This window comes from Erinaceus europaeus, chromosome 2, assembly GCF_950295315.1.
Source record: "Erinaceus europaeus chromosome 2, mEriEur2.1, whole genome shotgun sequence".
Taxonomy (NCBI): domain Eukaryota; kingdom Metazoa; phylum Chordata; class Mammalia; order Eulipotyphla; family Erinaceidae; genus Erinaceus; species Erinaceus europaeus.
In genome coordinates, this window is record NC_080163.1 from 133658570 (window position 1) to 133676406 (window position 17837).

At 41.4% G+C, this 17837-nt stretch overlaps 1 protein-coding gene across 1 annotated transcript in view; it reads right to left on the reverse strand.

The window, feature by feature from the left end:
• Positions 1 to 17837, reverse strand: part of HYDIN (HYDIN axonemal central pair apparatus protein) — a 477232-nt gene that overhangs the window by 19166 nt on the left and 440229 nt on the right. Inside the window, exons 71-79 of the mRNA XM_060172033.1 lie at positions 17618 to 17756; positions 15886 to 16051; positions 11741 to 11888; positions 11120 to 11327; positions 10013 to 10234; positions 8510 to 8679; positions 3219 to 3417; positions 1799 to 1957; positions 1103 to 1149 (exon numbers count right to left, since the gene is read on the reverse strand). Coding sequence (XP_060028016.1) covers positions 1103 to 1149; positions 1799 to 1957; positions 3219 to 3417; positions 8510 to 8679; positions 10013 to 10234; positions 11120 to 11327; positions 11741 to 11888; positions 15886 to 16051; positions 17618 to 17756 — 1458 coding nt within the window. The remainder of the gene's footprint in view (positions 1 to 1102; positions 1150 to 1798; positions 1958 to 3218; positions 3418 to 8509; positions 8680 to 10012; positions 10235 to 11119; positions 11328 to 11740; positions 11889 to 15885; positions 16052 to 17617; positions 17757 to 17837) is intronic.

Below are 17837 nucleotides of genomic sequence, written 5' to 3' on the forward strand. Positions count from 1 at the left end.
TTTCCTTTTGTGTACCAAAGTACTGTTCAGCTCTGGCTTGTGGTGGTGTGAGGAATTGAACTTGGAACTTTGGAGCCTCAGGCATGACAGTCTCTTTACATAACCATTATGCTATCTACCCCACTCTTCTATTTCTCTTTCCAACCCCTTGCAGATAATCCCTGTTCTCAGGAAATAGAGGAAACAGGGAAACATTCAGAATGCTGTTTTTTTTTTTTTTTCAAGACATGCTCCTTGCGTTCCTACATGGTACTTCCTGTGTGTTGGGGGAAATGCAGATTCCTGGGTCCACAGAATCAATCTTCCTGCATTTTAAAAACTGCCTCATATATTCTAAATTCTGAGAACTACTGAATTCATTACCTTATTTCATTTTAGGGAGTGGGTGCTAGGGATAGAATTTGGGGCTTCATACAGTGAGACCTGCATTCAATCACTGAGTTCAGACCCCCCCCCCCCCATCCCAGTGAATTTCTGTGGCTCTCTTCCTCTTTTGTTCTGGTAGAAATAAAATCAAAAGCAGCTTTAAAGAAGCCCAATCTCTTTTCATCCTGATTCTATTTGGGACAGAGTGCATCCCACAAGTGGCCTATGGCAACAGGGAGTGAGGTAGTGGATGGAGAAGTGATCCTACAGCATCCTCAAAACACAAAAATGTTGGAACCTAACTCCAAGGTGAAGAGTCAGCACAGGGGCTAGGGAGAGCATAATGGTCTGGAAAAAAAAATTCTCATGCCTTAAGTACCAATGGTCCCTGTGTGTGTGTGTGTGTGTATATACCTCCCCTTCCCTTTAGATTGCTATTTATATCAAAAATGAATAAAATATTTTTAAATATTAAAAAAATAAAATAGAAATAAGTGAAGTATTAAAAAAATAGTCTACACAGGACTCTGGTAGCTTGAGTCTGATAACCTAGAAAAGTACTACACAGTTATACTGTTAGGCATCTTGGCCCGCTGGAACTTAAGACTGGGAATTGAAGAGAGAGAGAAGTTACATGCTTTCTCTCTTTCTTTGGAGGACACAATGGGTTTCTGCTAGGCAAGCCCCCAGGCCCTGCCCCATGTAGGTGGGTCTCTTTCTTTGGATGACCTCTCACAGAAAGTCTTTCTGTGTCCTGTGATGCCCAGATGGGTTGTGGCACTCCTGCAACACAGAATCAGATCTGGGTGTCTGAAAGCACTGGCCCTTTCAACTCTGTATAACAGCTTAGTGGAAGCCCCTCACCTCTCTGCCTGGAAACTTCCTCTTCATTCTGTAACTTCATTCAGCACAGATCTTTCCCCACTGTGTCTCCGCTAGCTCTCAACCCTCTCTGAGCAGACTTGCTTCCAGTCCACATTCTGCCTCTGTGAGTTTCTGTGCTGTCCTGGGACTGTGCATTCTAAAGACTGAACTCCATTAGACCAAAGTCTATGTCATATTCACTTAGGTATGGACTGAACTGATATTTTTTTTTTTTGCTTTTTACTTTTCCCATATTTTTCAAATTTTCTGCAATGAAGATAGATCTATATTCATTAGAATCCCAATCTACTAAATCCTACCACCCCCCCTTTTTTCTTGATTCCATTTTGTTGCCAATTGGAACTCTGCTTCCTAAGCCATGGTTGTCTTCTACATAGGATGAAGATAATAAAAACACTACCCTGATGTTGTCTTTTTGAAGAGGATCAGAAATAGGCCATGAAAAGCTCTAAGAATGCCCTGGCACACTGCCTGGTGATAGTGCTCTAGCTCAGTCATCTGTACCACTGAGAAGCGTGAGGGGCCCACTGGAATCCCAGACACCAACCTTGGGTTCCAGGAGTTCTGGAATTGAGAACAAGACTGACTGGTTAAACGTGAGCTGAGCCTGGCTGTTGTTCATGATAGAAACTGTTTTTTTTACAACTTGTCCTGGGTGAATAGCTCCTAACTTCACAATCCTATTGACTGGATCTGTGACTAAAATCTGTGGGATCAGAGAGAGAACAGGGAGAGAAAGTTCATCAATGAATGAGAAAAATAAATAGGATACATTTCCAAAAGGCCGAGAAACACATTAAAAAATGCTCCAAGTCTCTGATTGTCAGAGAAATACAAATCAAGACAACAATGAGATATCACTTCACTCCTGTGAGAATGTCATACATCAGAAAAGGTAACAGCAGCAAATGCTGGAGAGGGTGTGGGGTCAAAGGAACCCTCCTGCACTGCTGGTGGGAATGTCAATTGGTCCAACCTCTGTGGAGAACAGTCTGGAGAACTCTCAGAAGGCTAGAAATGGACCTACCCTATGACCCTGCAATTCCTCTCCTGGGGATATATCCTAAGGAACCCAACACATCCATCCAAAAAGATCTGTGTACACATATGTTCTTGGCGGCACAATTTGTAATAGCCAAAACCTGGAAGCAACCCAGGTGTCCAACAACAGCCAAGATGAGTGGCTGAGCAAGTTGTGGTATATATACACAATGGAATACTACTCAGCTGCAAAAAATGGTGACCTCACCGTTTTCAGCCGATCTTGGATGGACCTTAAAAAAATCATGTTGAGTGAAATAAGTCAGAAACAGAAGGATGAATATGGGATGATCTCACTCTCAGGCCGAAGTTGAAAAACAAGATTAGAAAAAAAAACACAAGTAGAACCTGAAATGGAATTGGCGTATTGCACCAAAGTAAAAGACTCTGGGGTGGGTGGGTGGGGATAATACAGGTCCATGAAGGATGATAAATGACATAGTGGGGGTTGTATTGTTAAATGGGAAACTGGGGAATGTTATACATGTACAAACTATTGTATTTACTGTAAAATGTAAAACATTACTTCCCCAATAAAGAAATAAATTTAAAAAAATAGGATACATTTATCTCTTAGTGTTCCACCTTCTTCACATCTGATGGATGTCCTCTCATTCAGTAAACACTTGTGCACACAGAATGCCTACCACACAACTCATCACACAATCATATAATTACTTCAGAAAACATGAAGGTAAAACTCAGAGGCCATAAGAACACCTTACAAAGAGCTGAGCTAAACTAGGGGGTGGGGTCTAGGGCAGCCTCCCCAGGAAGGCATGCTAACAGTGAGAGGCCAAAGGAAGGGGAGGAGCTAGTGTGAGCAAGGGTGGTGTGGACCCTGGGGGATGGGGACAACCTGTAGGGAGGTGAGCAGGTGGGCAAGGGGGGAGGGTGCTAAGCCCAAAGATCTCCCAATCTCTCACCTTCATTTCTGTGCCACTTCCTTTGATTTCAACTATTTGTTGTGAAAGCCCATTGATCTCAAAGGGGATGAGTTCTCGATAACTGATGCTTTCTCGAGGATAGAAGATGATTGGAATCTCCAAGGTCTTTCCAGGCTTGAGCACATCAACATGGAAGTTCACTTCGAGGTGGGGGGTATTGGTGTACAAACAATCGATGCTGGAAAAAATGAGGAGGAGGGTGTGAAAATGCTCAGAAGACTGACTGAGAGCGCCTCTCTCCTTAACTCTCTGAAGTGGGTCCTTGTGGATTCCCTGCCCCTCTGTGCCACAGTGATCAAACTGAAGGACTGGAAGGGACCCCAGTGATGACTCAGTTCACATACTCCTGGGTACAATCTAAGATACTGGCAGAAGCAGGCTTTAAGTTTAAAGGCTCATGCTTTTGTCCAATGCTCTCTTTACTCCTATCTTTTTTTTTTTTTTTTTACCAGAGAAAAGAATTCTTTATTGATTCAACCAGACCAACAACCAAAGTAACTTTGTAACTCAGTTCCCCACATACAAGCCCACTGATGACAAGATGAGAACTATGGAAACTTTTTTTTATTTTTTTTTACAACCCCCACTATTTCATTCATCATTTTTCATGGACCTGTATTCTCCCCACTCACCCACCCACCCCAGAGTCTTTTACTTTGGCGTAATACTCCAATTCCATTTCAGGTTCGACTTGTGTTTTCTTTTCTGGTCTTGTTTTTCAACTTCGGCCTGAGAGTGAGATCATCCCATATTCATCCTTCTGTTTCTTTCTTTCTTTTTTTTTTTTTAAATATTTATTTTATTTATTTATTCCCTTTTGTTGCCCTTGTTTTATTGTTGTAGTTATTACTGTTGTTGTCGTTGTTGGATAGGACAGAGAGAAATGGAGAGAGGAGGGGAAGACAGAGAGGAGGAGAGAAAGATAGACACCTGCAGACCTGCTTCACCGCCTGTGAAGCGACTCCCCTGCAGGTGGGGAGCCGGGGCTCGAACCGGGATCCTTATGTCGGTCCTTGTGCTTTGCGCCACCTGCGCTTAACCCGCTGCGCTACAGCCCGACTCCCCATCCTTCTGTTTCTGACTTATTTCACTCAACATGATTTTTTCAAGGTCCATCCAAGATCGGCTGAAAACGGTGAGGTCACCATTTTTTACAGCTGAGTAGTATTCCATTGTGTATATATACCACAACTTGCTCAGCCACTCATCTGTTGTTGGACACCTGGGTTGCTTCCAGGTTTTGGCTATTACAAATTGTACTGCCAAGAACATATGTGTACACAGATCATTTTGGATGGATGTGTTGGGTTCCTTAGGATATATCCCCAGGAGAGGAATTGCAGGGTCATAGGGTAGGTCCATTTCTAGCCTTCTGAGAGTTCTCCAGACTGTTCTCCACAGAGGTTGGACCAATTGACATTCCCACCAGCAGTGCAGGAGGGTTCCTTTGACCCCACACCCTCTCCAGCATTTGCTGCTGTTACCTTTTCTGATGTATGACATTCTCACAGGAGTGAAGTGATATCTCATTGTTGTCTTGATTTGCATTTCTCTGACAATCAGAGACTTGGAGCATTTTTTCATGTGTTTCTCAGCCTTTTGGATCTCTTCTGTGGTGAATATTCTGTCCAAGTCCTCACCCCATTTTTGGATGGGGTTATTTGTTGTCTTGTTGTTGAGTCTGGCAAGCTCTTTATATATATTGGTTACTAAACTCTTATCTGATGTAAGGCATGTAAAGATCTTCTCCCATTCTGTGAGGGGTCTCTTGGTTTGGGTAGTGGTTTCTTTTGCTGTGAAGAAGCTTTTTAATTTGATGTAGTCCCATAGGTTTATACTTGCCTTAGTCTTCCTTGTAATTGGATTCGTTTCGTTGAAAATGTCTTTAAAATTTATGCGGAAAAAAGTTCTGCCAATATTTTCCTCTAAGTATCTGATAGTTTCTAGTCTAACATCCAAGTCCTTGATCCACTTGGAATTTACTTTTGTATTTGGTGAAATACAGTGATTCAGTTTCATTCTTCTGCATGTTTCAACCCATTGTTTCCAACACCATTTGTTGAAGAGACTCTGCTTTCCCCATGTAATAGTCTGGGCCCCTTTGTCAAAGATTAGATGTCCATACGTGTGGGGCCTCATTTCTGGGCTCTCAATTCTATTCCACTGGTCAGTGTGTCTGTTCATGTTCCAGTACCAAGCAGTTTTGATGACAATGGCCCTATAATACAGTTTGAGATCTGGGAGTGTGATGCCTCTGGTTCTGTTCTTTTTTCTCAAGATTGTTTTGGCAATTCTAGGTCTTTTCTGGTTCCAGATAAACATTTGTAGCATTTGTTCTATTCTCCTAAAAAATGTGCTTGGGATCTTGATGGGGATAGCATTAAATCTGTAGATGGCTCTGGGTAATATATTCATTTTGATGATGTTAATTCTTCCAACCCATGAACATGGAATATCTTTCCACTTCTTTGTGTCTTTTTCAATTTCTTTGAGTAGTGACTCATAATTTTCAGTATACAAGCCTTTCACTTCTTTGGTTAGGTTTACTCCTAGATATTTTATTGTTTTTGTTGCTATAGAAAAAGGAACTGATTTCTGGATTTCAATTTCTTCTAACTTAGTGTTTGCATAGAGGAATGCCACTGACTTTTGAATGTTAATTTTGTAGCCTGACACCTTACTGTATTGCCTGATGATTTCCAAAAGCTTCTTGCTGGATTCCTTAGGTTTTTCTATGTATACTATCATGTCATCTGCAAATAAGGAGAGTTTGACTTCTTCTCTTCCAATCTGTATGCCTTTAATTCCTTGCTCCTGCCTGATTGCAAGAACTTCCAACACTATGTTGAATAGTAATGGTGATAGTGGGCAGCCCTGAGGGGAAATGCTTCCAGTTTTTCATCATTGAGTATGATGTTGGCTGTAGGTTTGCTATATATAGACTCCACTATCTTCAGGAATTTTCCATCTATTCCCATTTTTTGTAGTGTTTTGATCATAAAGGGATGTTGTATTTTGTCAAAGGCTTTCTCTGCATCTATTGATATGACCATGTGGTTTTTGGTCTTGCTTTTGTTGATGTGGTGGATCACATTGATTGATTTACGTATATTAAACCAACCTTGCATGCCTGGGATAAACCCCACTTGGTCATGATGGACCATCTTTTTGATATACTGCTGTATCCGGTTGGCTAGAATTTTGTTCAATATTTTCGCATCTATGTTCATCAGAGATATTGGTCTGTAGTTTTCTTTTTTGGTTGTGTCCCTGTCTGCTTTTGGTATCAGGGTGATGTTGGCTTCATAGAAGCTGGCAGTACTCCTATCTTCTTTCTGATAAGTCTTTGTGCCCTCTCACAAGAAGGAAGTAAGTGACTGGCAAAGCACAGCAGAGAGGAGTATGTGTTCTGGAGTCAGACAGTCAGGAGTTAGGACTCAGGCTCTATTACTAACTAGTAATGTGATCTTAGATGAGTTACTTAGTCCATTTGGGTCTCTGTTTCTTGATTTGTAAAAATGAGTGTTGATACACATGAATATGTACAAGGATCAGGGTTTAAGTCCTGGGACCCCACCTGCAGGGGTGATGTTTTATGAGCACTGAAATAGTGCTACAGTTGTGTCTCCCTTGCCCCCAATCTTCCCTTTCCCTCTCAATTTTTCTCCATTTTTTAATCCAAAATAAATAAATATTAATAAATTAAAATGAAGGTTGTGGGAGCTACCTTCTAAGATTTTTGTAAAGATTAAATGATGCAAAATGACTAAAATAGTCACTTGGACATGGAAATATTTCATAATGTGAGCTATTACTAGTACTATTGATCTCTATTAATTGCTCAACTAAAAGGAATCTTCAAAAATCATGGCTTCCATGCTTACTGTGGTTAGGAGGGTACCAACTCTCTCTAGAGGAAATAATTTAATCCTCCTAATGGCCCTATAGGGGAAGTACTATTATTATATCCCATTTCAAACAAGAAGACAGAGGTACCGTGAATTAAAAATAATTTTTAACTCAAGGGGGCTGGGAGGTAGTACACCCAGTTAAGAGCACATAGTATAAAGCATAAGGACCTGCACAAGGACCCTGGTTTGAGCTCCCAGTTCCCCACCTTAGGTGGGGGGACTGCTTCACAAGCCGTGAAGAAGGTCTGCAGGTATCTACCTCTCTCTCTCCCTATCTTTCCCTCCCCTCTCAAGTTCTATCTTTTTGATGTCAAAAAAAAATGGCTGCAGAAACAATGGATTTCTAGTGCAGGCACCAAGTCTCACCGATAACCCTGGAGGCAAATAATAATAGTAGTAGTAGTAGTAGTAGTAGTAGTAGTAGTAGTAGTAGTAGTAGTAGTAGTAGTAGTAATTTACCTCAGTATCACATAGGGAAGGGAGAGATAGTAGTCAAACTAAAACCTGTGTTATCTAATACAGCAATATGACTATTAAATTAAAATAAAATTTAAAAATTGGGTTCAAAGAGCTATCTTAGCAGTAGGGCATAGGACTTGCATTCCTGAGGTCCCAAAGGTCCCATGTTTAATCCCAGGCACTGTTGCACTCCAGAGCTAAGCAGTACTCTTGTATCTCTTTCATTTTTATCTTTCATAAAAATAAATAAATATTTAATACAAGTTTTATTATTTCAGTTGCTGTAGCCACACACTCAGTGTGCTCCATAACTACATGTGACTAGATGCCCCACAATGGACAGCTCAGATACACAACATTTCTATTGCTGTGGCAAGTTCTGTTGTAGAGAACTAGTCCAGAGACTTTTGCATAAACATAGATCTGTAGACTAGTCAGTGTAGAGTCTATTCCATTAGGTCTGGAAAAGAGCCCTGTATCATTTTATTCAGGGATGGTGTCTGGTCCCTATGTAGAAGGTGCTAGAGGACAGATTTGAATCATAAGATTTAGGTTCAGTAGAAATCTGCCATTTTGCTCCCAGATTGCTGGCCTGAGATATTCTCCAGTTTTTACATGTATTTCATGGGGGAAATAAGCCACCAACCTCTCATCAGATCATTAGGCATTGCCCTCCTTACTTCAATATGAGGATTTTGTTTAAAGGAAAGATAGCTTAGCACTCCCCCCACCCCCCCCCAGAAGGCAGGATCATTCTCAGGGACCCAGGGTTCAGGCTCACCTGTGTCTGACTCTTTTCCATAGTCCTTCTTTCCTGTCTTGGTAGAACTTTACCTGTATCAAGTCTGAGGACCCACAAGAAGTTGAAGGATCACCCAGAAGCCCTGGAAGTATGCTTACCTCATAGATGTTTCTTCCTTGTTGGTGATAATCAGGGTTTGTATGTATGGAGGCATCCCAGCTTGGTAGATGAAGCAGTTCCCAAAGTTGTAGCTGGTGAAGGAGAAATGGATGGCTGGACTCACGGCACAGCCTACGATGCTACACATGAAGGTTGGGCCATGGCTGATCTGCAGGGAGGGAATGGTAGGTGGAGCATGAGTAAAGTAGGAAGAAAGGACCCTGAAGTTCTCTGGTGAAGGCAGGAAGCATCTGGATACCTAAAACCACCACCATTGCCATCACTACCACCACCAGTCCCAGGACTCCAGTTACAGATATGCTGGTTCATAGGTTAGAAATCTATTTATGAAAAGTAGAGTGGGCCTGCTTTACAGTCAGACCCTGTTGGATAGTATGCCAGCTCCCCCTGGCTTCTGCTTAACCATATGCCTATATAGGGATAGATTTAATCCCATTCAAAGCTTTGGTCTATTTACATAAATCACTTTTACATTTACATAAAGCACTCCCTCCAGGGCATTGGTGGTTCAGTGATAGGATTCTCATCTGCTCCACCCCCTCCTTGTCACACTCTGATTTTCACCAGTCACTTTTCTCTCCACCCTCTCTATATCACATCCTGTTTCCACCCTACTTGGAGAGTATAAAAACAGCTGCTCTTCTGATTAAAGACTCTTGGAAATTGCTTTCCGGCTCCGAGAGTTCCAGAGTGTATCTCCTGCGAAGTTAGTGTGGCACGAGTTCCTGATCCCTCTCCCACACAGCAGCCTAGATCGGCTCCAGTTGAGTTCTCTCCAACCCAGAGAGCACTAGTTCGGGAAGAAGTACCCTCAGGCTATCCCGGCAAGACCCTACACTGATTCTTGCCTTACTTCTGTAGCAATGATTCATTTTCATGGTAGAGGGTAATGATGAAGACTGGTAGTTACCACCCAACACACTATTTCCTAGCGTTTTCTTCTGTTTTTACATGAAGAAATGGTCTATTTATTTGTTCTTATGTGTGAGAGGACAGAGGATTTCCTGTTTGAATATACTGATAGCCTGTTTGGTGAAACATTCTTTTTCACTCTTTCTTCTAGTTATACAGTTTTTTTTCCCTTATATAGTTCTTTGGATATATTTTCTACAGTTATTTGAGTATGTATACTCTAAAATTCTCTACATAGCTGATTTCAAGCCTTTGTCAAATATAGACTGAACCTGGGATTTCTGATGCCTGAGTAATGAAAGTCTATTATGCTACCTCAGGCACTATTTCCACAGCCCATCTTTTATTTATTTTAATGGCTGCATGATGGTTTACTGCTTTTCAACTAAAATGAATTCACCAGGCACTTTCACTTTCACAGATGAGCCCTTTATAACAGAGATTGTGGGACAACCTCCAATAGGACCATTCTCAAGGAACTTTTGACATGGTAGACAAGACAAAAAACACAGAAGAGAATCCCTCAAGACAGAGTACTTTCAAAGACAGATAATGTTCAACAATCTCACCTTAATTCTGAGTTCCAGACCTTTTAAAACACACTTTTTAAATGGCTGGAAAGACAGGGAAGCATGTGAACTCTGTCCCACATCTACACTTCCATCAATGGGTGAAAATTCCAAGTACTGCAGTAGAGCTTTGGGGCCACTAAGCTCTGCCTGGAAGCTGAAGTTGAACTTTCCAGTGTTGATAAAACTGAATTCGCACTGTACACATTCATTCAACTCCACCTGAGAAGACAAGAATACAGTAGTAAGTTGTAAGAATGCAGAGCATGGTTTCCTTCTCTAGGACCAAAATATATAACACATTAGTGTAAAATTTCTTTTGGGAAGTAGAAGTAGCAGGTGGTATTGGTGAGTTATTATTACATTATTAACTTAATGTAGTCAGATATTCCAACAAGAGCTACAAAGTGTTGGGGGCTGTGATAGCTACAGAACAAGAAGGAAATCTAGCTTCTAGACCTCCCTTGGCATCCAAAAACTTTTCATGTTTATTTATATCATCTTTAATATGAACATTTATCATCTCTTACACCTATGAAAAGTACAAGAAAAAAAACTACATTAAAATTATATACATTCAGGTGATGGAGCTGTTCCTGATCCCTTCCCCTTCCCTTCCCTTCCCTTCCCTTCCCTTCCCTTCCCTTCCCTTCCCTTCCCTTCCCTTCCCTTCCCTTCCCTTCCCTTCCCTTCCCTTCCCTTCCCTTCCCTTCCCTTCCCTTCTTTATCCTTCTCTTCCCTCCCCTCCCCTCCCCTCCCCTCCCCTCCCCTCCCCTCCCCTCCCCTCCCCTCCCCTCCCCTTCCCTCCCCTCCCCTTCCTTCCCTTCCCTTCCCTTCTCCTCCCCTCCCCTCCCCTCCCCTTTCTTCACCAGAGCACTGCTCAGCTCTAGTTTATAGTGCTGTGGGGGACTGAACCTGGGGCTTTGGAGCCTTAGAAATGAGAATTTCTTTGCATGACCATTATGCTAGCTACCCCTGCCCTCCTGATATATTTCTGTTCTCCTACTCACTGGAACTTGAAATAGATTTAGTTAATATTCACTTAAGATTGGCTTTCCCAAATAAAGATGGGGGAGGGGAGAGAGAGAGACCCTCTCACATCTTTACCTCATAGAAGTTGATAATGTTTGTCTGGTTGGAAGTCAAAACAGTGACTGAGCCAGTTCTGTCCTTGCATTTGATCTCTACATTCATCGTGTAGCCCTCTGCCTTAACATTTAAGGTCAGAGGGTTAGCTTTCTTTTTGACATTGCAGATCAAATTAAAGTTCACATCCCCTTCCTGCTTTGGTGTGAAGAAAATATCAACTGGGAGCCTGGTAGGAGAAGAAGACAGCAGGTGAGCTGACTAGGCCAACGTATTGAAACCTGCTAAATAAATGAACCCAGTGGATGAGTGGATAATGCTGCAAGGAAAAAGTATCATAACTCCAAATTATGATAAACTTGTAAGGTTTCTGAGGCAAGGTTGGTCATCCATTACTAACAGATTCACAAGTGCAATAGACAACAAGGAAAATAAAATACATATGAGAGAAAATACTGGGGGCAAGGCTCAAAATCCTCAAAGTTCTACAAATCATTAGCAACAATTAACAGGGAGTAAATAGGACAGGTATGACATTGTTAATATTTTAGAATTTGGAACAGACTTTATTAAAGGGGTACTCAAGAGGAAACTGATTTATCTGTCTGACAGACCTGAGACTCCTGAGGTCTTCTCCTTTACCTGGACAGTGGTGGGATCCAGCCTTCCATAGGATTGACAACCAAGTTATTGCTGAAACCCTCAGAATACCGGGAGTTGTCCTGGAAGGCAAAACTGAAGCCCTGTTCCTCCTTGTTAATCATCTGCACGGTCTCCCTGGCTTCTCTGCCTGAGAAGGAAACAAAGATCTTCAATGGAGGCCACAGGACTGCCTCTAAAGTGTATCAGTAGACACTGTGCCACTCCTTTCTCCAGCTCTACTTTCCTTCTTTTTGTTCCACAAGTGACTTTGTGTCCTGGGGTGGGGGAGGGGGTTCAGACTCCTCTAGAACTTTTCTCCCTCAATTAATTGCTTGATTCTGCTAAGTAGTTACTCCACCTGATCACAGCTCTCTAGGGATTCTCTCCTTGTTCCTTCAGACTCAATGTTGTCGTCTCCTCCTCCTCCTCCTCCGTCTTCTTCTTCTTTTTTTTTTTGTTTGTTAATGGGGGCTTAGCTCTTCTTGGTAGACCCTATTATCTCTGCCCATATCTCTGTAAACCATTCCTTAATTGAATTGTTTTAAATTAGGTCTTGGTATATCTTGTGCTTTCTGACAGGGCCTTGGTGAATACAACTTCCCCAGTAATATTGCTTATTTAAAAAAAATTGCAAATTTTTGGGGCTGGGTGGTGACTCACCTGGGTGCACACATTACAGTGAGCAAGGACCGGGTTCAAGCCCCTAGTCCTCACCTGCGGGGGGGGGGGGGGAAGCTTCATGAATATTGAAGCAGTGCTGCAGATGTCTCTCTTTCCCTCTCTATCCCCCCTCCCCTCTCAATTTCTTTCTATCTCTATCCAATAAATGATAAATTTTTAAAAATTTAAAAAATCTCCTTGGCTGCTATAGAGCATTTATGTTTTACATAAACTTTAGAAGAATAATTTTACCAAACTCTTCACTTCTCCAGTATTTCTGGGATCAGAGTTGCCAGATCTAGTAAGTAATCTTTTCATATAATTATGAACCATGTGTTGCATGGAACATATTTATTGATGGTTTAATAGTTATTTGCCTGTTAGAAAATAATAGGGACATAATTCCACACCACTCTCAGCACCAAATTTCTGGCTCCAATCCCTCTCCAACAGTAACCACCACAGTTTCCCCAAGGTCATGGATATGGGTTGACTATATTTTATTATTACTTTTCTTTTTTCAAGCTCATGTGTTATGAAATTATCCCAGAGCTGTCCTTCACTTCCTTACTTATTTCATTAAGCATAATCACTGCCAATGCATGGAGCATATTTATAGTGACATGTTTATACAGAAAACTACATCCATTGTTAAATGAAATTCAAATTTAACTGTGCATCCCTTATTTTATCTGGAAAGTATTGTTGGAGTTTAATTGGAACCTGATTAAATTTGCATTTCATATTAAAAGAAATGACATATATTCAATCTTGTTTGGGGGAGTTTTAATGCAACATCTTACAGTTTTCTACATGTAGGTCCTGTGCTTTTCTTGTTATATTTATCCTTAGGTATTTTATAGGTTTTATCATTATAGAATGAAATCTTTTTGTTTCTGTTTCTAGATTCTTATCGCAAAAGGAATGAAAACTATTGATTTTTTGCATGCTTGTCTTGCATCCAGCCACTTATTAAATTACCTTGTTGATATTAGTAGTTTTACTTTCTTTTTAAGCCTCTTGTGATTTTCTTTTTTTTTTAATAATTTATTTCTTTATTGGGGAATTAATGTTTTACATTCAACAGTAAATACAATAGTTTGTACATGCATAACATTCCCCAGATTCCCATTTAACAATACAACCCCCACTATGTCATTCATCATCTTTCATGGACCTGTATTCTCCCCACCCACCCACCCACCCCAGAGTCTTTTACTTTGGCGTAATACTCCAATTCCATTTCAGGTTCGACTTATGTTTTCTTTTCTAATATTGTTTTTCAACTTCAGCCTGAGAGTGAGATCATCCCATATTCATCCTTCTGTTTCTGACTTATTTCACTCAACATGATTTTTTCAAGGTCCATCCAAGATCGGCTGAAAACGGTGAAGTCACCATTTTTTACAGCTGAGTAGTATTCCATTGTGTATATATACCACAACTTGCTCAGCCACTCATCTTGGCTGTTGTTGGACACCTGGGTTGCTTCCAGGTTTTGGCTATTACAAATTGTGCTGGCAAGAACATATATGTACACAGATCTTTTTGGATGGATGTGTTGGGTTCCTTAGGATATATCCCCAGGAGGGGAATTGCAGGGTCATAGGGTAGGTCCATTTCTAGCCTTCTGAGAGTTCTCTAGACTGTTCTCCACAGAGGTTGGACCAATTGACATTCCCACCAGCAGTGCAGGAGGGTTCCTTTGACCCCACACCCTCTCCAGCATTTGCTGCTGTTACCTGCCTCTTGTGATTTTCTATGTATAAGTCACTAGCAACAGTAAAATGAGATCCTTTTGTCTTATTTTCCTGAATGTTTATGCAATTATTTAATTTTCCTAATTTATTGCATTTGCTAAAATCACTAAGAAGTGATAAACATCTTTGACTAATTCCTGATTTTGAACTTATTCAGTTTTAGTTACTATATTTGCTTCTTGATTTTGGTTCATCTTTTCCATTTATTTTTTTCTCTATTTTTATTTTATTACTAGAATTTTTGTTAAGTGCATAAACTGAATTTCAACAATGTTTTTTTAGTACATATTCCTCTGACCTCATGGTCATTTTTAATCAATTAAGGCAATGACTATGTTGAAATGTACCACCTTTGTATTCCTGTACTAAATTTCACTTGCCTTGGGCAGGGGTAGATAGCATAATGGTTACACAAAGAGACTCTCATGCTTGAAGCTCCAATGTCCTAGGTTCAATCCCCCAAACCACTATAAGCCAGAGCTGAGCAGTGCTCTGGTTACAAAAAAAAAATTCCACTTATCTTGTCATTATCATTCTTAAGACACATTGCTCACTTAGTTGTTCAAAACTTAAAAAAAAAAATCATGATTTTTCCCATGTACTTATATGTGTCAGTACAAGAAATATATGGAAATGATACATATCAAACTCTTTGATTTCCTTGATGAAAAGGGAAGAATAATACCACATTTATTGATTTGTTATAAGGAATTGCTTTTGTAATCTAAAACTCTAATTAACTGCTGACAAGTGCTCTAACTTTAGTTGTATTTTACATATATACATACACGCACATACAAGCATCTCCCTGTGTGATAGAAGTAAGGGTTTTAAGAAGCTGGGAAATCACTTCCTTTATTTCCTTCAAGTCTCTGCTTAGAAGTCACCTTCCCATATCAAACAGGAATTCCACCCTAAGCTCTCTGCTTTATTCTTCTCCAGAACACCTATCAACATCTGGCATGCTATATATTTTGACTATTCATATTTTATTATATTTATTTATTCATTGGATAGAGATAGCCAGAAGTCAAGAGGGAGCAGGAGGGAGAGAGGGAGAGAGACAGAGAGACACCTGCCACACTGCTTCACCACTTGCAAAGCTTTCCCAATGTAGGTCGGGACTGGGGGCTCAAACCTGTGTCCTTGAGCATTGCAACATGTTCACTCAAACAGGTATGCCACCACCTGGCCCTTGGCTATTCATATTTTAATAGTCTACTTTTTATGCAACCGTCATGGCAGGGTGGGGGGGGTCACCTCTGGCTTTATCCATTGCCTTCCTAGTTCACAGAAGAGTCCCTGGATCATACAAGGGGCTCAGTAATATTTGTTGAACTGGATACATGCATAAAAGGATGACAGAGAAATCTGATTACTGTGGTACAGACTGGCGAGCAAATAAATACAGCCTGTAATTTGGAGACACAGGTAAACAGAATGAGGATGACACACGACTATGGAAGGAATGTAGTCCAGGCGCTAAAGGAATCTAACAAGTAGGATCTGTGCGAGTCTCCTCAATCTCCTTAAGCTATCAGTTTGTGGTGTTAGAAAACACTTAATGGAATTTAGATTCAGAAGGTAGATATTTTGTAACTTCATAAACAGTGATAGAGGCTTCCTGGAAGGTACCTATGACGGCTCATGGCTGCATGAGTACCAGTTCCATTTTCCTCCCTCACAAGTGTGCCAACTCCTCGCAGAAACCCTGGGCAGCCTTACCAATGAGGAGACAACTGAAGTTGAGGTGTGACTTGTCCAGACTGATGAGTGGGTCAGTGGCTTTGCCTACCAGCAGGAAAGGAACCTTGATGTCGTGTTCAGGGATTGAGAAAGTCCAGAATGCTTCTGTGATGTCCAGGTGGGAAGGGGTGAATTGGAAGATAATCTAGAAAGACAGTTTGGAGTGGTGTGGTAAGAGGAACTTCATTCTATGTGTTCTTGAAGGCTTGCCAGCACAGGGGTGATGGCTAACATGCAAGGTTGGTGTTACCTGTATACCTTCTCTGTAACGTCATGTGCATTTGGTTATCCCAGCAACATCGACAGCCATCTTCACTGCCTCCAGGCCCTTTCAAAGGGGGAATAACCCACCCAGAGCTTCTGCAGCTAGGCTTCTGCATTTCAGATTGCATTTATTTTTGATAGTATATAAAGAAATGGAGGTGGAGAGGTGTGTGTGCATGTGTGTGGGAGGGGAGAAGTTGGAGAGAGAGAAAGAGAGAGGGAAAGAGAAAACTGCAGCACTGCTTTGCTGCTTCCTTTTGTGAAGCTTCCTTCCCTGAAGGAGGGGACAGGGGGCTTTAGCCTGGGTCCTTGTGCATGGTAATGTGCACTCAACCAGGTGCACCATTCCCCAGCCCCTAATATTGTATCATTAGATAGTATGTGCAAGTGGAGAGGATCAGACAGAAATCTGGAAAGGGCTTTTCCTGAAATACTTGGGAGCACTGGCAACTTGTCTGTGTAGTGGTCACCCATAGGAGCAGAGCAGGGTCATCCAGCCCTGGTGCCCTGTGTGCTGCATCACTGTCCCCTTGGCCTGCTTCATTTATTTGCATGACCTTCCTGAAGGCATTCTGAACTCCTGATTTTGGTCTCATGAAATTTATTTCTAGTTCTAAGATTCTCTGAAGCACATACGGGAACCCTGAATCTGTTGTGGTTTGCAAGTTCATAATTCTTTAAGCTGGACCTCCTACATTCTATCACTTTCTTAAGCTTAGGACTGAACCACAGGATAGGATTGCACTCTTCTGTCTTGCTCTCTAACATGGAACATTAAAAATATATCTGTGGGGCAAGAGAGATAGCTCACTGGGTTGGGGATGTGCCTTGTCATGCACACAGTCCAGGTTTGAGTCTTGGTACCACAAGGGAGTACCACAATACCAGGGGAAGTTCCAATGCTGTGGTACCTCTCTGTCTATGGAACAGTCTATGGAACAGTAGCTATGAAACAGTCTATGGAACAGTAGCTATGAAACTGTGCATATCCCAGCTACACACACACACACACACACACACACACACACACACACACACACACACACACACACACCTGACCAATAAACAAAAACACATCTGCATCCTTTCACTGTTTTAAGTCCCTTGGACAAAAATAACTTCATGTTGTTGTAAGAACCCAAGAGTCTCTGAGTCGTAGAGTCCCGAGGCATGGGTGCCTAACTACTTTTTCCTACTTAAATCACCTCAGTTTTTAAAAATCAAATACTAGAGCTCTCCTTTTCTCTATGATCATACAAGAGAGCTCAGGTTTGTCTGGCTCATGAAGACCACCTAACTTATACAGAAGGCACTCAAGAAGAAAATAATTGTTGGTTAACATATCCATAAGCTGTTATCCCTCACTTTAACCATGGTCTATGGCATACTTGCAGAGAGGGACAGCATGACTAAAGCCCTGGGTGAAGTGGTTCTCACCCATACACACCTCGGCCTTCTTTTCAGGGAGGATGGAACCCTTCTCTGTGAGGCATGTGAAGGCTGGAGGGTTCTGGAGACTCTCAGCTTCTTCAGAGATCCAACAGAAGGAGTAGGTGCTACTAGTTGGATTTAGGATCGTGAAAGTCCTGATCAAGGGGGGAGGAGTTGATAACAGAGAGTGAGAGAGGAGGTTGAGGAATCAGAGTGGTTCATAAGACCAGCCCTAG